The following is a 23,774-nucleotide window of genomic DNA, read 5'->3' on the forward strand; positions in this document are numbered from 1 at the left end:
TTTTATCTATTTATTTTTAATGTGGTGCTGAGGATTGAACCCAGTACGTTGCAAGTGCTAGGCGAACGCTCTACCACTGAGCCACAACCCCAGCCCCAATAAATAGCCTTTTGGTGATTAAACCTATATAATAAACATGCTGAGCTAGCTCTGCGTCACTATGTCTCCACCAGAGAGCAGTGTCCCACTTGGCCCCACCTTTCTCTCTCTGTGTATCTGTCTTTTCTTCATCCTCCATGGCTCCTATTTGTCCAGTGTCTTTCCCTGAATTAATGACCGTTGCTGAGAACAAAAATGAGAGGGCCCAGACAGTTGGTGCCCAAACAGGGACTGGACACAGGGGATCTTCTTCAATGGTCAGATGGGAGGATGCTTCCTTCTGAGGCCGAGGTAGCAAAGAAAAGTGAGAAGCAAGTTTATAGGTGGGTCTAAATCATGAAACAACTGGGATCCAAAGAAAGGGATCTCTATGTTGCAATGCTTAAGATTATGCTTTCTGTTTATGCTAGATCTCTTTCTCTCTTAGGCTTTCATTTAGAAAGTAAACTGCAAAAACTGGTTTGAGACCAAGGAAAAAAAATGTCACTTTTAAATTCAACCTGCTGTGGTGGGCTGTCTTGTTTTTTCTGGCACCCTGCCATCTTGCTTTCTTTTTTTTTCTTTTTTTTTTTTTTTTTTAAGAGAGAGGAGAGAGAGAGAGAGAGAGAGAGAGAGAGAGAGAGAGAGGGAGAATTTTTAATATTTATTTTTTAGTTCTCGGCGGACACAACATCCCTGTTGGTATGCGGCGCTGAGGATCGAACCCAGGCCGCACGCATGCCAGGCATGGCACGCTACCGCTTGAGCCACATCCCCAGCCCCCACCTTGCTTTCTTAACAAGTTCCTCCCTAAGACTACAGCACAGGGAGACATTGAAATGATTTCCTTTATACAATTTTCTTTTCCTTAAAAATCTTTCTTGAGGATTTCAGGACTCTAAGCCAAGAGTAAACTCTGATCTGCTAATTACTGTTAGCTACATTTGTCTGATATCTTGTTTTTTTGTTTTTAGTATTTTTTTTTTTTTAGTTGTCAATAGACCTTTATTTTGTTTATTTATATATGGTGTTGAGAACTGAACCTGGTGCCTCACACATGCTATGCAAGCATTCTGCCACTGAGCCACAATCCCAGCTCTGAATTGGTTTTTGTAGTTAAAAATGAGTAAATTAGGTTTAACATCAGTGGGATTTAATCATAAATCTGTTAAAGGAGACATCTGATTAATTTACAAAGTTGGGGTGCTACACATCAACTGCTAAATATAAAATCAACTACTCTTGATTTCTTTAATTCCATAAGGTAATAACATTAAATGCGTTTTCATAAATTGGTAAATGGAAAAAGTTTGAGATTGCTTTGTATCTGGGTCTTCACTAAAACAAGGTTACCAGAGCTAAGATTTTACCAAGTATAATTTATAAACCATAGTTTAAAAGGTTTCAACTAAATTACCTAAAAAAGTATTTTATCTTATTAAAGTGTAATAATTTGTCTAAATTCAACAGTTTCACAGATTGTTTCAAAATTTAAATTTAAAAGGAGGGTAACAGATGTAAGAAGGTTTGTGAGGGGAAAGAGATATAGAAGGTTCTAGGTATGAAAATAAAAAGTAGAAGGAAAAAGGAAATATTTCTGGATAAGAATGTCTTTTGTGTGGGGGGACTGAGGTTGTGGCTCAGCGGTAGAACGCTCGCCTAGCACGTGCAAGACTCTGGGTTCGATCCTCAGCACCATATAAAAATAAATAAAATAAAGGTATTGTGTCCAACTACAACTAAATACACACACACACACACACACACATAAAAGGAAGTCTTTGTGTGGTAAAGTAAAAAGTTGTACAATGTCTAAGTAAGTGACAAAATGTTTGTGTAAGTCACAGAAGGTTTATAAAAAGGTTGTGTGTAGAAATTGGTTATATATAATTAGCACAATTAGTTAAAGTTATTCAAGGTTTTTCTTAAGCTCAAATATCAATGTACTGATATAAACCAAAATTTAATCCTGCATATGTTAAAATAATTAGGATTTCTTAAAACATTAACCTTCTCTTATCTATCAAGATAATTTCTTAGTTCTTGTACTTCCTGGTAAAAGAAAAAATTGTTACTATCATCATATTCATTTATTTTGTATTAATCTCATTGTAGTACTCGTGTCTTTTTGTTTCTCTCCTAGAAGCACCCACCTCCTAGATTACTTTACAACTTGTTCTTTCCAAACCAGAATTTTGCCATGGATCCCTCAACTGACCAAAACATTCCTTGGTGGGAGAGGAACCCAAACTGCTTGCTCTATGTCAGCCTGAAGCAGTTAGAGGTCATTGCCCATTTCCCCTTACAGCAGTAGCGGTTCCCTTACTTAGAGGGAAAACAAAGGACAGTTAACTGTAAGCTTGTCTAATCTCAGTTCCAGCACTTCTGAGTAGACATACATTGGTTATATTTAAAAAATAAAAGAGAGGGAGACGTGGAGAGCAGTGATTTGAATAATGGTCTGACTGCCTCACTGCATTGTGCTTAGAACTTCTTGAGTGAAGGTGCAGGTTAAGATGGCCCAATTGCTATGGTGATGTTAGCCAGAGGAGGCTAAGGCACACAGCAATATCAGTTGATACCTTGAGTTCAAGCACCAGCTCCCAGGGATAGAATTCTGAGCAAAACAAGATGACCCTAATGACCAAGATGACCCAGTCCTGCATTCTTCAGATTGTCTGCTCTGCTAAAACTTTCCCACAAATAACTTTTTGATCATGAAACCCATATAATAAATGTGCTGAACTAGCTCTGGGTCACTGGTTCTCCATCAGAGAGCAATGGCCCACCTGGCCCCACCTTTTTCTCTCTGTTTTTTTTTTTTTTTTTTTTTTTCCGTTTATAAGCTTTAATAAATCTTATGCATACACACATACACAGATGCATATATTTTTTCTTAGAAGTTTGAGCTTTTTGATGAAGATCATTATTCTGCCTTATCATTATCTTCTATAAAGATCATTATTCTGACTTATCATTATCTAAAATGAATTTTACAATGTTTTTTCACATGGCTTCCTCAGATGGTTTCTATTCACTAATTAAAGAAAAGGAACTTTACTTCATCTGTGTGTCTGTTTGTCTTTTCTTCATCCCCTAAACCCCTCATTTAGTTTTTGAATTAATGGCCATGGCTGAGAGTAGAGATGGGGCCATGGCATCTGTGGAAACTACTGTTTGGAAATAGTTTGGAAACTACTGTTCAAAGGCACAATCTGAAATGCCATGGTTGTAAATCTTACATAATCAGAAACATGTTCCCAAGAGTGAAATTAAAAAAAAAGTTCCAATAAACTTACCTAAGGGAATTCATCTCTGTTTTCTGATGAGATGAGTCACCAGGCACATGGCCAATTTGGCTTATTTGTTGAGCTTGAAATTTTGATTTGTTCTCTAATGACTCTATTTTTTCTTTCATTAGGAACACTTTCGATTGTAATTCATATTTTTCACTTTCAAGCTATAATTTAAATTTAAAAAATTAATAGGCATATGTCTTAATGTTTCAATTTTATTTTTCATAGGCACTCTTTATAATAATAAAATGGTAAAAAACTAAGGAAATAAATTACATGTTTTTTAAACCATAAAAGTCATGTGCATACTAGGTTATAGATTTCAGAATTGGCATACCCATTTATGTCTGCTTCTCACTATCACCAAAATGAAAGAAAAGATACAAACAAACAAACAATAAAGAAAGAACAAATCCATAACCTCAATGAAACAGAAAGGGAAAACACCGGCAAAATGAAAAATTGGAGGAACTTTGGCTTGATATACAGACAATCATGTTTTTGGATGAGAACACAAAACTGTAAATGTACTGAAATTTTCGTAAATAATAAAAATATCCAATGAAATTCTAATAAAATTCCTAACTGAACCTTTTTAAAAAGAGGGTGGCTTAGATGTTATTCTAAAATTCATTTAGGAAAAAAGAAAGCTATGAGATAGCAAAACCAGAAAGCTACTATAATTAAGAGTGTGAATATCACAGAAATGGACAATATATCTTGTTTACCAAGGGAGTGGGAGAGTTTGGTTTTTATATCCACCACATGGCTTTAAAAATACCATCTAAATCTTTGAAACTACTGTGGGCAGTCCCCAAACACGTCTTCTACCCACTGCCCACAGTAACCACTATTCTGTATCTCATGTTTCTCATTTCTTGTTTTTGCTTTGTTTTGCTTTGAGATGAGGTTTTACTACATTGCCCAGGCTGATCTTGAACTCTCCTTCTGCCTCAGCCTCCCTAGTAATTGGGACTATAGAAATTAATGTTAGTACCCCACATCTTGCTTTTCTTTGGTATACTACATTAGCATGAAAACCTCAACAATATACTGGTTAGTTTTACAAATCATGTTTTTGAATGCTTTCTACAACAATTTACTTTCTTTTCTTTTCTCTCTCTTTTTTTTTTTAGGTGTCAATGGACCTTTATTTTATTTCATTTATGTGAGGTGCTGATAATCAAACCCAGTGCTTCACACATGCTAGGCAAGCACTCTACCACTGTACAATCCAACTCCAGCAATTTGCTTTTTTGGTATAATTTTTGTATGTGCTGTAACTTTAGGTGTAAAATTTGTACACATTCACCATTAGTAGCTATTGTTTATTTCTGCTTCTCTGTGACACTCCACTGAATGAATTACAACCATTTATCCATTTTCCTCAAAATTGACAACTAGATTGTTTCTCCTATCCTATCAGAGAATAATATTTGAGGCTTTGTGGGCCCAAAAGTCTGTTACCTCTACTCCACTGAAAGACAAAAGCAGCCACAAACAATACAGAAATAAATAATCAGAAAAACTGAATTTATAAAAACAGACTGGATGGGTTGAATTGGTCCATGGGTCATAATTTGCTGATCCCCACCTAGAGTACATATTTAGAGATGGAACTGGTTATATAACATGCCTTTGCTAGATAATGCCAAATTATTTTATAAGAGTTAACTAATTTGCACTCTCAGGAACTACATATACTTGCAAATACTTGTCACAATTTGTTAATTTCTAATGACCTGACTTATAAGATGATTTTACTATAGTTTTACTTTGTATTTTTCCTACCATTGAGGTAGGACACCTTCTAACATTTATCAGTAATTTGCAATTTCTTCCTTCATGAAATATCTATTCACACTTGATTTTTTCCCCCTAGTACTAGGGATGGATCTCAGGGCCTTATCCATGCTAGGAAAGAGCTCTACTACTGAGCCACATTCCCAGCTATATCTGTTGAATTTTGTGTGTGTGTGTGTGTGTGTGGGGGGGGTGTCTGGCAAAAGTGCCAAACATGTAGCAATTTGTTTTCTGAATTAGTAGTTTGTCTTTTCATTTTATGGTTAGCAGCTAAACAAAGTCTGTTTTGTTAATGTACTTATCTATGTTTTCCTTTAAGGAATTAAGTTATATCTTATTTCACAGCACACACTCTGGATAAGATACCTGCTAGCTATGTGATCTTGGGCAAGTTTTCCTTCTATTTGTTTTCTTATCTATGAAATGAAGTTAATATAGCATTTACTACATATAGTTGTTTTGAGAATTATTACCTATATATACATATTACATATGTATCTGTGTATGTATATATGTGTACGTAGATATGCCTGTGAGTATCACATTGAAAAATGTGCCTGACACAAAGTAAATGCTATGTAAATGACTATTCTTATTTCCCCCAAGGTCAAGATTTTCTCCTGCATTTCTTTAATAAATGTGGTTTGTTTTGGATATTCAAATAGACTTGAAATGACTTTTAAAAAATATTTTAGTGTTTAATTTTTTTAGTGTTAGGTGGACACAATATCTTTATTTTATTTTTATGTGGTGTTGAGGATCGAACCCAGCGGCCTGAGCATGCCAGTGAGCGTGCTACCACTTGAGCCACATCCCCAAACCTTGAAATGACTTTTTGGGTATGGTGAATCTGAGATAAAATCCAATTTCTTTTTCTTATTTTAATATAAGAAGCTACTGTCCCAGAAACAATTACAAAGTTACGAAATAATCATTCCTATCCTCACTGATCTGAATTAGTTTATGTATCAATTCATTGTGCATTTTGAATCAGAGGACTTCTGTGTTTTCACAATATCTAAATAATGTCATTATCTCTTTGAATACTGCTTCTCTCAAATATCGTATTACAATCTCCTCAAATTGTGACACATACCAGACCTTTTCACTCTATTCTCTAACATTTTAACTTCTTTTCTATTTTCTATCTCTCAGTCTCTTTCCAAGGACTTCCAGTACTTTCTTCAGATATATTTTCTAGTTTATTAATTTCTGCTTCTGGTCATGCTGGAGTGATAAGAATCAGACTTTCCTGCTTGAAATAAATAAAAATTGGACTAAATGTAGGAAACAATGGTTTTCAAGATACCGGGAAAAAAGCAATGATAGACAGAAACCGCTGAGACAGAGAGAGAGAAAGCAAATGAGATGAGTTTTTTATGATCACTCCAGCTTATTGCCTGGAGAATTTCTAGGCCATAGCATAGAAAACAGTAGCCAGGTAGAACCCTGTGGACCCCTCTAAATTCAGAAGACAGGACTTAAAAGTCAAAGCAGCTGTAGTCTGCAGGACAGTTACTGAAGAACTGCACTGAGTGAAAACTCCAGAAATCTGTAAAGGGTGCCCCTTTAATCTTAAGCTAAGTAGAGCTCAGTATAGAAAACTAGCCAAGAATAGGGAAGAACCATCAAGAAGTGACAATACTTGGGCTGGGGATTGTGGCTCAGAGGTGAAGCACTTGCCTAGCAAGTGTGACACACTGGGTTCAATTCTCAGCACCACATAAAAATAAATAAATAAAATAAAGGTATTGTGTCCAACTAAAAATATATTTTAAAAAAAGTGACAATACTTGAGAAGCATAGCCTCTGGGACAGAAGTCCCTTGTTGTTCTCCTTTGTTATCAAAGAATAAATCTTTTTTCCTCTTTCAAAAAAAAAAAAAAAAGAAGAGGAGGAGGAGGAAGTGACAATACAAGACCAGGAATAGTTCCTGTTCTTATTAGTCATTTGAAAACCTTATAATTCACAGAGCAACACATAGCATATTTATTTATTTTTTTAAAAAATTTGTAGTTGTAGACAGACAGAATGCCTTTATTTTATTTGTTTATTTTTATGTGGTACTGAGGATCGAACCCAGTACCTCACGCATGCTAGGCAAATGCTCTGCCATTGAGCTACAGCCCCTAGCCCCGTAGAGTTTTATCTCAGTAGTGAAAACAAAATTAGCTCAAGACTAAATGCTACTTTGGTTCCACCTAATGAAGCTTAAAATGAAGAATGAATAGAACAAGTTATTTTGCTTATGATTTAACTGCATCCTAGAACAAACCACAAAAGTATCGATTCTACAAACTATTTAGCAACCAAGAGAATAAAATCAATAATGTGTGGCATCCAATCTAAAATTACAAGGTATGCAAAAAACAAACAAACAAACAAACAAACAAAAACCCAGGAAAATATAATCCATGATAAGGAGAAAAGTCAACTGACCCAAATGACAGAATTAGAAGGCAAATAAATAAAAACAGTGAAAACAGTAATAGAACTTAATCGAAATGAAACAGAAGATTGTTGGGAACACACCAAATTGTTAAAAATCCTATCTCTAGAGAGAGTACAGTTGGTCTTCTGTATCCATGGGTTCCACATTCACAGATTCAGCGAACCATAGACTGAATATGATGGTTGGATCTGTACTGAATATGTACAGCCTTTTCTATTCATTATTCACTAAGCAAGAGAGTATAACAACTACTCATATAGCATTTACATTGTATTAGGCATTATAAATTATCTAGAGATGATTTAAAGTATATGATAGAATGTGCATAGATTATTTGCAAGAATTATGCCATTTTATATAGAGTACTTTAGCATCTTCAGATTATGGTATATGAACGGATATACCCTGGGGATATTAAGAGATGACTGTAATGAACAGCAAGGGTGAATTTCACTTTTTACTCTATGACTGTATTATATAATTATTTTTATAAGACCAAAACCACAATAATCATAACTAACAACTAACAAATGATTACACTCTGCTTCTTTTGGGGATTGAAACCAGGGGCACTTAACCACTGACCCACATCCCCAGCCATTTTTATTTTGAGAGAGGGTCTCATTAAGTTGCTTAGAGTCTCATTAAGTTGCTGAGGCTGGCTTTAAAGTTGCCATCCTCTTGTCTCAACCAAATGAGTTGCTGAGATTGTAGGCATGCGCCACCACACCTGGCCCAAGTACGCTTCTAAATTCTTCATATGTATTATTAATCCATTTAATTTTCACAAAAACCCTAAGAAGTACTAACACTACTCCTACATTTTAAAGAAATTGAGGGACATACAGGTCAAGTAACTTGCCTATAGGTGATAGGAGACAAAGGAGGATTTGAACCCAAGTAATCAGCCTTGAGTGTACATATTCCTATTCCCTGCTATACAACATTACTAGCATATTACTTTGTAATTTTAAAAAACATATTGTATTAAAACCATAATTGAGGGCTGGGGTTGTGGCTCAGTGGTAGAGCACTTGCCTAGCACACATGAGGCACTGGGTTTGATTCTCAGCACCACATAAAAATAAATAAAGGTACTGTATCCATCTATAACTAAAAAAAACACTTTAAAAAAACATAATTGACATAGGCATTAATACAATACATAATGTACCCCAATTTGTTTGGTTTGATAAATTACCTGATGATTAACACATGTCAAATGTTCAATAGTTTTCTCTAATTCTGTTTTGCCAAAAACATTCATTTCCTGGATATTCTGAAAGAGAATTTTATAGAAAATGTTCATTTATATCAGACAATAAAGTATATAATGTAAGTCTACATGCTATTATATTTATCTTTTGATAAAACAGAAATGTTTTAGAAACAAAATCATTAGATAATTTACAAAAACCAGGCTTTTGGCTTAAAAAAAAAAAAAAGCCTGACAGCTGGAAGTGATATTGGCCAAATTATATTGTTACATTGTGTGCATGTATGAATATGTAAGAACAAATCCCATTAATATGTACAACTATAATGCATCAATAAAAAGTATAGGAAGAAAAAAGCATAATAGGTTCTCATGTTTTTACATTATCTACCTCCATACATGATTGCAGCAGAAGACACAGACTAGTATGGGTTCATTCATAAAGACTTACACAAGTCAATCTATATTAGCACAACTATGAAGGGAAAAGTCCAGTAGGTTAAGTAACAAGCTTAAGAATATACCCTATAAGAGATGTACGTAAAACAGGGCATGAAGGAAAAAAATACAAGAACAGAAAGACAGGAAATAGAATACAACACCAGACAGAAGATCAGAGTTTCAAGAGTAGGCTGGTCAACAATATAAACACAGGGCTAGTTTTCAAAAATTTATTTATTTTTGTTCTTTATACATGGAGTATAATTTATTTTAATTAGTATCCTTTTCTTGTTGTGCATGATGTGGAGCTTCACTGGCTGTATATTCATATATGAACATAGGAGAGTTATGTCGATTCATTCTGTGTTTCCTATTCCCATCCGCCCCCCTCCCCTTCATCCCCCTTTGTCTAACCCAATGAGCTTCTGTTCTTCATTCCCCCTTTATTGTGTGTTAGCATCTGCATATCAGAGAGAACATTCGGCCTTTGATTTTTGGGGGACTGGCTTATTTTGCTTAGCATGATAGTCTCCAGTTCATCCATTTACCGGTAAATGCCATAATTTCATTCTTTTTTAAGACTGATATTCCATTGTGTATATACACCACATTTCTTTTATTTATTTGTCTATTAAAAGGCACCTGGGTTGTCTTCATAGCTTAGTTATTGTGAATTGAGCTGCTGTAAACATTGATGTGGCCAGAACTTTATGCTCATATATCAAAAAAGAATCTAATGTCTATGTTCTTTTTTGTCTGAATAATGACATTTAATCTGAACATAATGATGAATAAGAACTAGCTAGACAAAGGAATTGGAAGGGGTAAAGGAATCTTTCATATGGAAGGTTAGAAGCAAAAAAAGTCTATTAAGTCTGGAACGTTAAGAAAAGTGAGGCAAACAGCAGAGGTGAGTATGTAGAAAAGAAGCTAGGGCCAAATACTGAAAATATTAAGAAAATATGCTCCCCTTCCCTACCCCACTATGAATCAGCCTCCTTATATCAGAGAAAACATTTGGCATTGCTTTCAGGGGGATTGGCTAACTTCACTTAGCATTATCTTCTCTGACGCCATCCATTTACCCACAAATGCCATACTTTTATTCTCTTTTATTGCTGAGTAATATTCCATTGTGTATATATGCCATATATTTTTAATCTATTCATCTACTGAAGGATATCTAGGTTGGTTCCACAGTGTAGCTATTGTGAATTGTGCTGCTATAAACATTGATGTGGCTGTGACCCTGTAGTATGCTGTTTTTAAGTCTTTTGGATACAGATCAAGGAGAAGGATAGCTGGGTCAAATGGTGGTTCCATTCCCAATGTTCCAAGAAATCTCCATACTGCTTTCCATATTGGCTGCCCCAATCTGCAGTCCCACCAGCAGTGTATGAGTGTACATTTTCCCCCACAGTCTTGCCAACATTTACTGTTGTCATAATAGCTGCCATTCTGATTGGAGTGAGATGAAATCTTAGAGTAGTTTTGATTTGCATTTGTCTAATTGCTAGAGATGATCAATATTTTTTCATATATATGTTGATTGATTGTATATCCTCTTCTGAGAAGTGTCTGTTCAGGTCCTTGGCCCATTTGTTGATTGGGTTATTTGTTTTTCTAGTGCTTAGCTTTTTGAGTTCTTTATATACCCTAGAGATTAGTGTTCTATCTGATGTGTGAGGGGTAAAAATTTGCTCCTAAGATATAGTCTCTCTATTCACCTCACAGTTATTTCTTTTGCTGAGAAGAAACTTTTTAGTTTGATTCCATCCCATTTATTGATTCTTGGTTTTAATTCTTGTGCTATAGAAGTCTTATTAAGGAAGCTGGGGCCTAATCCCACATGATGAAGATTAGGGCCTACTTTTTCTTTTATTAGATGCAGAATTTCTGGTTTAATTCCTAGGTCCTTGATCCACTTTGAGTTTTGTGCATGGTGAGAGATATGGAAAAAGGTACACTCATACATTGTTAGTGGGACTGCAAATTAGTGTAGCCAATCTGGAAAGCAGTATGGAGATTCCTTGGAAATCTGGAATGGAACCACCATTTGACCCAGCTATCTCTCTCCTCGGTTTATACCCAAAAGACTTAAAAACAGAATATTATAGGGACACAGCCACATCAATGTTTATAGCAGCACAATTCACAATAGCTAAACAGTGGAGCCAACCTAGATGTCCTTCAGTGGATGAATGGATAAAAAAAAAAATGTGGCATACATACATAATGGAATTTTACTCAGAAATAAGAGAATAAAATCATGGCATTTGCAGGTAAATGGATGGCACTGGAGAAGATAATGCTAAGTGAAATTAGCCAATCCCCAAAAACAAATGCCGAATGTTTTCTCTGATATAAGGAGGCTGATTCATAGTGGGGTACGGAGGGGGAGCATGGGAGGAATAGATGAATTCTAAATAGGGCAGAGGGGTGGGAGGGAAAGGGAGAGGGGCTGGGGATTAGCAAGGATGGTTGAATGTGATAGACATCATTATCCGAAGTACATGTATGAAGATATCAATTGGTGTCAAGATACTTTATATTTCATATAAAGAGATATGAAAAATTGTGCTGTATATGTGTAATAAGAATTGTAATGCATTTTACTGTCATTGATTTTCTTTAAAAAATCAACAAAAATAAATAAAATAATTTTGCCAATCAAACAAAAGATTTACTGAGATAGTTCATACAAAAAGTATTTGGAACAGAATCTCCCACATGGGGAAAGGCTTACTAAATATTTAACATTATTTAAGAGGTAGCACTGATAGGACTTGGTTATTAACTGAAATACAAGAGATTTCAGGGAGAGCTTAGTAAAGTTGCCTGGATTTGACAAATGAGTGAGTAGTAGAATAACACAAAGATACTAGAGGAAGCTCAAGGATTGAGATTATTTGTTCAGTTTTTAAGTAAAAGATCTACCATAAAATCACCAAATACTGTTTCCCACAACCCAGAAGTATTCTGGTAATTTGAATATTGCTTTTTTCCAGTTTCCAGTACTGTACTTTTTAAATCATATTTTTAAATTCTTTGAGCATCAACAGATATGGAAAAGAGTGAGTGAGTAGCTTGTACTAAAAGCTGCCATATTGCACAGAAGTTTTTTATTTGGTAATTTTAACACTTTTTTTTTTTTTATAAGAGAACAATTTCTGGAAGGCAGTATTCCAAAAGATCCCAATTAGAAGCATTCTTAAACTGTATTTTTGGAGTAAAAAAGTTAACTGAAAATTTGTGACATAAAGACTACCTTTAAAATGCTTGCTTTTATTCCTGATTTTAACTGCTATTTTCAAAGTATTAATTTCATAATATTAATTGCTAGAAAACTATGGATTCCATAATAACAACATTTAGAACTTACAATATGCTGAGCACCATTATGTGCTTTACAGGTATTAGTAAATATGTTTTGGGGAGATAATAGGAAATACAAAATATTGCCTCTAGATATGACACCAAATGCACAAGTAATAAAATAATAAATTGAACCTCATCAAAATTAAAAATTTTTGTGCTTCAAAGATACCATATTAAGAAAGTAAAAGGGGGCTGAGGTTGTGGCTCAGCAGTGGAGTGCTCGCCTAGCATGTGCAAGGCCCTGGGTTTGATCCTCAGCACCACAGAAAAGTAAATAAAATAAAGGTACTATGTCCAACTGCAACTTAAAAAAAAAAAAGTAAAAGGATGACCCACAGAATGGGGGAATGTTTTGCAAACCACAAATCTATTGGAGCTGTTATCAAAAATTTATAAAGAACTCTTAGAAGCTGATATGAGGCAAAAAAAAAAAAAGATTAAAAAATGGTAAATAAGCACATGAAAAGATGCTCAACATCATTAGCCACAGGGGAAATGCAAATAAAAACCATAATGGATACTTCTCTCCCATTAATAATATAAAATTAAAAAAAGACAACAAGTATTAGTGAGAATGTGGAGAAATTAGAACCTTTAATCATTACTGGTGGGATATAAAATGGTATAGTCAACTCTGGAAAACAGCCTGGCCTCTCAATGGTTAAAGACAAACTTAGCAAATCACGCAGAGTTACCATATGACCAGGTACATACATAAGACAAATGAAAACATACATCCACAGAAAAAGTTGTATACAAATGTTCATAACAGCATCATTCTTGATGAACCTTGAAAACATCATGCCCATGAGAGATGTCAGACCTAAAAACTTACTTATTTGGATTGGGAATTTAGTGTCTATGCAATATGGTAGCTTTTAGCACAAGCACTTATCTTTTTGGTATCTGTTGAAATGACCAAGTGGTGGAGTGCAAAGGCCACTGCAAAAATATACACATATAATAATAATATTTAAAAATTCATATATGCCATTATTTAATTTATATGGAACATCGTAGTAGGCAAATGCACAGAGACAGATAATGAATTAGTGGTTGCCTATGACTAAGGAAACTTGGGAGAAATAGGATGTGATGTTAATGGGTATGAAGGTTTCTTACTGTGGTGGTGATAAATTTCTAAAATTTACTGTGGTAAAGGTCATGCAAATCTGTCAATAAAATAAAAACCACTGAATTGTACATTTTAAATGGGTGAACTGTATAGTATTAAAAAACTCCATAAAATTGTTATTTAAAAAAGATGTCCATCTTCATATGAAAAATTTCCTTTTGCTTTCTGATAATAAAAAAAAAACAGATACCAAATATTTTAGGCTTTATAGCCAAATGTCTCTGTTGCTGTTTCTTACCTCTGCCATTGTGGCACAAAAAAGCTTTAAACAATATGTAAATAAATTTCAGTACTACATTATAAACAAAATTCTTTTGATTTGATTTCTTCAGTACTTAGGACTGAACCAGAGGCACTCTACCACTGAGCTACATCTTCAGCCTTTGATTTTTTTTGACAGGGTTTCAGCTTACTGGCCACAGCTGGACACATATTTTCTATTCTTCTACCTTAGCCTCTCAAGTAGCTGGGATTACAGGAGTATACCACTACACCTGGCATTTTTCAACAATTTTAAAAATGCAAAAACACTTTTTAGCTATAGGCCATACATACACAAACAAGGTGGCCTGAATTTGGCCAGCATGACTATAATTTGTCAACCACATTTTAATTATATATTCAAAATTGTAACTTCACAGAATATATGAACAAAAATATTTTTCTTAATAAGTTACCTTTCAAAAAAATTTAATTTTACTACTTACTTTTAATTTTTCTTTTAAAGCTTCCTTTTCTTCCATAATTCTTCTTAAGTCAGATAATGCAAGTTCTTTTTCCTTTTCCATAAGACTAAGGAGATTATTTGGCCCTGTGCTTTGAGTGGATTCCTGTTTTAGTGCAGATAATTCTTCCTGAGCCTTAAAGAATTAAAAGATATAAATAAAAAACACTTGGGATATGTTTCCTGTTTTAAAAAAAGGCATACTGAACACATGGTACTTTTACTCTCTTCCCAAATCCCAACAAAATGAGAGCAAAAGGATCAAAATTAAATAAAATCAAAAACAACAAAAGAACAAGAAGATTGATAGGTTGCAGCCACAAAATGTTGGAAACTAGATTGCAGACAAATAGGAATTAACTAAGTTGACCAAGAAAGCTAAAATCCATGCCAGCTGCAAGGAAATAATAGAAGTAGATCAATTTATACTACTAAATCCTAAAAAAAGATCAAAAAGTGAAAATAGCTCTTTTAAGTGAACCTTTTAACTTACATGTCTTCTCTTCCTGTGAAAGTAGCAACAAGACTTCATAGGTATTGGTATTGGAAAAATTTTGACGATAGACTACAGGCTTTGTTAGGCCTCACCTTGCCCTCTGACAAATTAGGCTTTGTAATGGGGCCAAGTTATACCAATTTTCTCTTCCCTCGAGCGGTTTCTTCACTTGAGGTTAAGTCTTTAATAGCCAATATTTCAAATAGTGATGCTACCCAAGTTTAACCCTGGGATGCATGCTGGGGCACATATGAATCCCAGGGATAAATTTTGCTCAGAGTCAGGCTAAGACTTGCTCAGGTAGTTTTAGAAGGAGGCTATCTCTAATTGACCATACACATAAATAGGCTAGAAAAGAGCAAGAATGTAAACAAAGAAGGAAATCTCTGCTTTGAGAACACAATTGACAATAGAAGTATAAATCTAATCATAAAGGAAGTCCATATGTTACAGAAATCTGAAGAATACATATACATTCCATTAAAGTTAGCTAGTTCTAAATAATCTATTGGTTTAATTCCAGCAAACTTCTTACTTTATTATATAAGACACTTAGTTTATCTCTTTCTGCTGTCAATAATTTAACATTGGACTGTATATCTTCCATATATTTTTCAAATCTTTCTAGCATACGCTGAAGTTCATCTCTTTCTCTTGCAATCAGATGAATATCTGAATTATAATCACCCTGAAACATAATTAAAATACAGAAATTATTATTTGTTATAATCATCATTATTACATGGTTGTCATAAAGATGCTGGCGATGAGACTGACTGAAAGAAGCTAACAGACAACAAGAACATAAGTTCATTTAATGTAACTAAGGAACACAATTGTTTTTTAATCTATAATGAGAGTAGATGAAGGGAATGACAGTACAGGGCAAATTTCTTGGCCTTTAGGTTTCCAGCAAAGGACCCAATTACCAATGATTCTACTTGATCAGATTCCATCAGATGTTTTGACAATCATTTAGATGCTTTGACAAATATCTACTAGAGATGTTCATATTAGTGATACTTAAAGTATAACTCTGTATGAGGCCCCTGTATTCAATCTCAACTACATTAAAAAAAAAAATTACAGAATAACCTTAGACCAGAAGCATCAGCAGCATATAAAAATTTGCTATACTTACAAACTTTGAAACCTATCCCAGACTTACCATTAGTTATAAAGGATACTTTCCTCTCCAGGGAAGGGATAAGGGAGGTATTATTATATGTGCTTATTCACCCAGTACAAGTAATTTTAACAGCCTAGTGTATTCCTCAGTGTTTTCTCTGACTGAATATTAAGATCAATTTCCCCAAGACATCAACACCAATTGTTCTAGTTTCACACCTACTGAGGTCTATCTCTGGAACTAGACAAATGTAAATATTCTACAAGGCAATGTATATTAAGGATACTAACCAAATTAAGCAACTACTTCCAACATTTCTAACATAAGAATAAGGCTACTTTTCCAATACAATTCAAAATATTCACTATCTTGGACTGGGGATACAGCTCACTTGCAGAGTGCTTGCCTAGCACGTGTGAGGCTCTGGGTTTGATTGTAACCAACAAAAAAAAAAAGGAGAAAAGAAAAAAGAAAGATCCACTATCTTAACTGTTATCATGAAAAATAAAAATGGTAAATTTATAGTACCTTATTTAAAATTTTTTTAGTATAGATGGACACAATCTTTTTATTTTTATGTGGTGCTGAGGATTGAACCTAGTGCCTCACGCATGCAAGGCAAGCACTCTACCATTGAGCCACAATCCCGGCCCAATTTATAGTATTTTAATGTTGAAGTATTAAATGTAGAAGCCCCAAGTAGGAATAATCTGATTATTTGGTACAGTGGAAAGAGTCCTGGCCTATATTATTCAGTATCTACTGCACATACAATATCAATGCAGACTTGGTAAATGGTAGATAGCTGTGGGGTATCCCTCACCTTCCATGTGGAAATAAATTATCCTCTTGGCTAACAAGCAAAATCAAGGCATAAAAGATGAGATTAGTTACCTGGACACCTTAAAGGACAAGATGTTTAATAGGACAAAATCAGATCAGGATTTCAGGACTTGATCAAGGCTTAAAACTGGAAAAGAAAACTGTAACTTATCTAAATTTAAAAATCTTACAGAAAAAAGTTGGCCTATGCAGATTCTAGAAAAGGAGAGCTCAATGAATAAAGATTTAACAGTCTATTTCCATTACTATTTAGGTCTCGGCTTAAAAGTCATTTTCTGCAAGGAATACTTCCAGATTCTCTAGTTTAATTTAGATTTTCTATGTTCTCTTAGAGTTCTGAATCTTTTTATAATAAGGGCTAATGTAGAATTAACATTCTACATTAACCCTTATTATAAATGAGATTAAAAAGTTATTTAGAGGATGGGGATGTTGTTCAGTTGTACCGCACATGCTCAGCAAGCATGAGGCCCTTTATTCAATTCCTGGAACTGAAAAAAAAAAAAAAATCTTGTTTTTAAAGTATGTTCCACTAAAATTTAAGTTCTATGAAGGACATGATAGGTATTTGGTCTTGTTCACTACAAGTTTGGTGCTCAGTATGGTACCTAATAAGACAAATTCCCTGAACATAATTTGGCTTACGTCAGCAAAAACTCTAACTCTACTCTACATATATCTTATTTAAATATCTACATTTCAATGTATTTATTTATTTATTTGGTAATACGGATTGAACCTAGAGCACTTCACCACTGAGCTACATCTTTCGTCCTTTTTTTATGTTTTGAGATAGAATCTGGCTAAGTTTCTGAGGCTAGCCTCAAACTTGCAATCCTCCTGCCTTAGCCTCCTGAGTAGCTGCGATTACAGCACCACTGTGTTCAGTATATCTACATTTATATTATTGTTAATATATAATCATTAATTCCCCTCCACAACTTTATTATTCCCAGCATACAAATGTGACACACACATGCAATGTGAAGGCTCCAAGGAACTGTCTTCTTTATCTCTGTATTCTCATAGCAGGCACTTGGTATGTATCTACTGAACTTTCTACCTAGATCTGATTTGTTTCAAACCAGCAAATAATAAAGAAATGAGCCATGTATTGGGAACTATGTGTTATGTTTGACCCTTATACAAATTATCTCATTTAATTTTCACAATAAGTTGTAGCTACTTTCCCTATTCTTCAAATGAGGAAACAGGTTTGCATGGAGTAATGCCAGTTTGTGGAGTTGGAGTTAGAACTTGCACTATGCCTCCAACTCCAAAGCACTTCCCCCAAACTATCCTCAAAACTGCCAATAGGAACCATGGTGGATGGGTGGTATCTTCCCAACACACATACACACACACACACACACACACACACACACACACACACACACACCAAAAAAAAAGACCAAAAACAAAAAACAGAATTACCAAGGTTTTGTTGATAAAATTAGTGACACTAAAAATGTCAATTTGTTTTCTGGTTTGTTACAATCCCAAGAAACTACATTAAAACAGTTTGTAAAAAGGTAGGAATTGAAAACTCACAGCTAGTAGCAAAAACAGTTTTAGAAAGAAATACAAAATAATAGCTGGGCATGGCGGCACACACCTGGAATTCCAGCAACTCAGCAGGCTGAGGCAGGAGGATGGCGAGTTCAAAGTCAGCCTTAGCAACTTAGCAAGGCCCTAAGTAACTTAATGAGACCCTGTCTCTGAATAAAATATAAAAAGGGCTGGGGATGTGGTTAAGCGCCCCTGGGTTCAAATCTTGGAACCAAAAAAAAAAAAGAAAAAAGAAAAAAGAAAAAAAATAGTGATGCCACTTGCTTCACTCTTCTTGCAAAGGATTGCCTTAGCTATTCTGAGTCTCTTATTTTTTCCAGATGAATTTCATGACTGCTTTTTCTATTTCTATGAGAAATGCCATTGGGATTTTGATTGGAATTACATTAAATCTGTATAGTGCTTTGAGTAGTATGGCCATCTTAATTATATTAATTCTGCCCATCTAAGAGAAAGGTAGAACTTTCCATCTTCTAAGGTCTTCCTCAATTTCTTTCTTTAGGGTTCTGTAGTTTTCATTGTATAGGTCTTTTACCTCTTTAGTTGATTCCCAAGTTTTTTTTTTTTTTTTTTTGAGGTTATTGTAAATGGGATAGTTTTCCTCGTTTCTCTTTCAGAGGATTTGTCACTGATATACAGGAATGATTTTGATTTATGGTTGTTCATTTTATATCCTGCTACTTTGCTGAATTCATTTACTAGTTCTAGAAGTTTTCTGGTGGAACTTTTTGGGTCTTCTAGGTATAGAATCATATCATCAGCAAATAGTGCTAATTTGAGTCCTTCTTTTCCTATCTTTTATCCAAAGTACATGTATGAAGACAAGAATAGTGTGAATATACTTTGTACATAACCAGAGATATGAAAAATTGTGCTCTATTAGTATGAATTGCAATGAATTCTGCTGTCATATATGACAAATTAGAATTTTAAAAATAAATAAAAATTTTAAAAAATAAATGTAAAGATATTAAAAAAATACAAAATATTTCTAAATGTAACTGAATTTTAGGTAGGCAATGTACTCCCCAGTTCCCAGGATTCACAATTGCCTTATTTTTCAATAATGTAGTTAACCATTATTCCCTACCATACCTACAATTTATTACTGGAACTCTAAAACACTCTGAACACCCTGAATTTCTGAACTCTAGAAAGTTAATTCTTAGTCTATGCTAGGTAATATAAAATTTCAAGAAAAAAAAATTAAGTTGAACAGAAGAAAAGGTATCTCCTAATTACACTAATACCTTATCAATATCTATCACTTGTCTTTCAATTGTGAATTTATACCAAGCAACTAAATCAAACACTTAGGTTAAAAGCTTTGAGATACTTATCTACTCAATGCTACTTAATAAATTCTTAATCAATTAAACCAATCAACCATTTTGTGGAAGAGTCTTCTACACAATAAAAACGATCAATTTAATAACTCCCCCTCCTGCATTCTAAGTATAAATGAAAGATAAAAAACAATTCAGTGATAAAAATTAACTTGCACTATAGTTCCCTTTCACTTCATTCTGATGATAATAAATTAGACAGTGTTCACACTAAGAAAATCAAACTATACAACTGTCAATCAAAATTCGGTCATTAGGAAATGAGGTTAAAAAGCAAAAAGTCTAATCAGAAAGCACAAAACTATTTGACAATGGACACAGGATCCACAGAGAAAAGACGACAGAATTGGTAAAATCATCCAATTCTAAAATCAAATATTTTGATTTTAATGACTTTCTCCCTAAATTCCCCTAGTTTTACCTACTATGCAGATAATGTTAGGGTCATATATGCTTTCGGGACACATAAATCCAAAGCTAAAAAGAAAGAAAGAAAAAAAAAGAAGAAAGAAAAAAAATCTAAAGAACTCAAATGATACTCAACAAACATTGAAAATAATTTAAGCCTTAAAATAGTGACATGATTTTAACCTCTCATGAATCGTGGTCAACATTAAATAATATATACAATGGGAGATGTAATTAGAAAATATATACAGGCCAAACGTGGTGGCACATGCCTGTAATTCCAACTACTTGGGAGGCCCAGGTAGGAAGATTTTAAGTTTGAGGACAGCCTTGGCAAATCAGTGACTCTGTCTCAAAAAACAAAACATGAAAAGAGCTAGGGATGTAGCTTAGTGGTAGATATTTAAAAGCAACTATGAATAAAGTCAACACAATCATAAAGCAGAAAAGTTTCCTACTTATCCTCTTTTGCCTTATTGATTACTCTTATAAAAGGATATTACCTTTTCAGGTTCAATCCTCAACATTGAAAAAAAAAAAAAAAAAGGCTGGGAATGTAGCTCAGTGGTACAGTGTTTGCCTAGCATGTGTAACACCCAGGATTTAATTTCCAATAGCATAAAAGAAAAATAAGAAATAATATATACAAAATAAATATTTTTTTTGGAGATAGAGTCTTGCTAAGTTGCCTAGCTGACCTTGAACCTCTTACTTCAACCCACCGGAGCAGCTTAGATTAGAGGTATGCAACATCATACCTGGCTTTCAAAGTAACATCTTTAGGGCTGAGGCTGAAGCTCAGTGGCAGGACACTTGCCTAGCATGTGTAAGGCACTAGGTTCAATCCTTAGCACCACATAAAAATAAACAAATAAAATAAAGGCATGCTATCCATAAACAACAAAAAAAAAATTAAAAAACAAAAACAAAGTAACATCTTTAGTCTATCAACTTGCAAATGTGGTTATAGAGGATGGGCAGAATAATCTGTTCAGCTTTCAATATCTACCGCTTTTCCCACAGTATGGTTTGTGGTGAAGATGTTGTCTGGTAGCAGAATGTGACACATCTTCCTAACTGGTCCAACCAAGGATGGAAATGACAGGAAGCCATGTTGTCTGCCATCTGGACAAAGCCACTCTGCTACCACAGAGAAAATGTAGTTAATACAGAAAGTAAGCCTGAGTCCCTGAGCTCCAGTTTCTAGAAACCCAGAAGCCTCTGTACTTCTCCCATGACTCAGTTATACAACCTTTTCTTAATTTCCAGAAAATGAGAATGCTAAATGCTGTAGTTGGGTAGTGTCCCTAATTAACGCAGGGTTCCTACACTACAAGTCACAGACAAAAACAAAAATCAAAATTAGGGGCTTTTTAAAAGCAACTACGAATAAAGTTAACACAATCATAAAGCAGAAAAGTTTCCTACTGATCCTCTCTTGCCTTATTGATTACTCTTATAAAAAGGATATTACCTTTTCTAGTGTTTTAAATATTGAATGTTTTTCACGTGCGCAATGATTTGTAGAGCAAGATCTTCGTTGTATTATATGTTGGAGTCTTTCTAGTTCTTTCTTATAATAATCTCGTTCTTCTTCTATACCTTTCAGAAATGTATCTAAACGAGAAGGTGACCTGTCTCGACGTTTTATTCCATGTTCTAGCCTCATCCTTTCAACTTCCAAAGTAAGTTCTTTTTCTGCAAATTAAAGTAGTTAAATCTTAAAATGATGTTGTATATAAAATGTGGATTAGCCAAATAAATAATATCAATAGCTTTTAGTATGAAAGCTACTAGAAATTCTGAGCTGTTTTATGTATCACCTGCAAGTAGCAGATATATCAAAGGTAAATATTGAAGGGGGGGCAAAATATCAAATGTTTAAATAAAGTCCAAAAAGTCAAAGTCCCCCACAGTTTTTGTCTATCACAAGATGGACCCTATTTAGTACTACAAAATGAAGCAATAAATTCCCACATGGTATCTTCTAGGGAACTGAAAATGTACTGGAAGAAAATATACCTGCAAATAATTAATCATAATATGTACAAATTTAATATTAACCTTGAATTTAATATAGTACACGAATATACAAAGAGATCACAAAAACTCATCTTCCTTCAGAAAAGCACAATTATTAACTTTTAACACAGAAATTAAAAGTAACTGAATGCTTAAATTTTGTGCAGTGCAACTCAATTTAATTACAACTCTGGGGCATGGAATGATTTTCATGATGTATTCTGATTCACTCCCATCTCTTCTTTAATTCATTCAGCAGATATGTTTTGAGCATTTACTATATGACAACACTAAGCATTCAAATATAAAAGTCACAACCATGGCCAAATAATTATTCTTATAGCAGAAAGACATAAGCTATAGTGTGTAATGCAAACCTGAGGCTGAACTGACAAATTTCATCCAAACAGATAACCAGGAGGAGGTAAGAAGAAAGTAGGAGAGTGAGAAAGGATGGACAACTGTGTTAAATTCTAAGAAGTCAAACAAGCTAATGAATGAAAAACACCCATTGCATTTAGCATAATGGAAGATAATAATAACTTTAACAATAGTAGTTTCTTTGGTGACATGGGGACGGGCCAACTACAGTGGACTGAGGAGTTAAGGGGTAGTAGGTGATCAAACAGAAACAGTGAGTGTGCATTTTAAGTTGATACAACTGTATTTCCAAAAAAAGATTCTATAATTTTCTTTTTCTGACTGGTCTTCTTAGTCTTAATTCTGTTATCTCTCTATATCAAAGAAAAATATACTTCCATTGCAAAGTATTCAAGAAGATTCCTTGTGCCAACCAGTCAAAATGTAAAAGAATTCTTAAGGTCCTTGAGATTTGTACTCTGTCTATAGTAGCTATCATGGTTTCTAGTTCATAGTAATCACTCAAGAAATACTCATTAAGTGAATGAATGAACTATCACATACTATGAAAGATAACATATGAAGAACAAACCACTGTCACTTCTTAGTTAACATTTTAAATCTTACCTATAGCTGCAAAACCTTCCATTTTTTTGCTAAGTCTTTGTTTTTCTTGTTCAAGCTGATGTACAACAGTTTCTAGGTCTGATTTCAGAAGGAGTTCATCATTTAGTCTCTCCTTTTCTTTATGGCATAAACTTAATTCCTGCAAATTTAATACTATAATTAATAGGTCTATTTATAATAGGTATATTTATATAGTATTATATGTACCTATAAACAACACTATTTATAATAGTATTATATATAATACTATTTCTAATAGCATTTTATATTTATATACAATACTACTATGTATACTATATTATATATAATACTATATATTTACACTTATAGTATATTTACAAATGAATATACAGTATTATATATTTACATGGTATAAATATATAGTACACAATATATAATACTATTTATAATAGGTCTATAAAAGGTAGCAGGTAAAATACACATTTTTGTA

General features: G+C 33.9%; 1 protein-coding gene across 1 annotated transcript in view; it reads right to left on the minus strand.

Moving 5' to 3' along the window:
- Positions 1-23,774, minus strand: part of Cep135 (centrosomal protein 135) — a 74,694-nt gene that overhangs the window by 28,552 nt on the left and 22,368 nt on the right. Inside the window, exons 10-15 of the mRNA XM_026386121.1 lie at positions 23,324-23,462; positions 21,789-22,012; positions 15,555-15,707; positions 14,507-14,659; positions 8,831-8,908; positions 3,378-3,538 (exon numbers count right to left, since the gene is read on the minus strand). Of these exons, the coding sequence (XP_026241906.1) occupies positions 3,378-3,538; positions 8,831-8,908; positions 14,507-14,659; positions 15,555-15,707; positions 21,789-22,012; positions 23,324-23,462 (908 nt within the window). The remainder of the gene's footprint in view (positions 1-3,377; positions 3,539-8,830; positions 8,909-14,506; positions 14,660-15,554; positions 15,708-21,788; positions 22,013-23,323; positions 23,463-23,774) is intronic.

The sequence above is a fragment of the Urocitellus parryii genome, chromosome 10 (genome assembly GCF_045843805.1).
Source record: "Urocitellus parryii isolate mUroPar1 chromosome 10, mUroPar1.hap1, whole genome shotgun sequence".
Taxonomy (NCBI): Eukaryota; Metazoa; Chordata; class Mammalia; order Rodentia; family Sciuridae; genus Urocitellus; species Urocitellus parryii.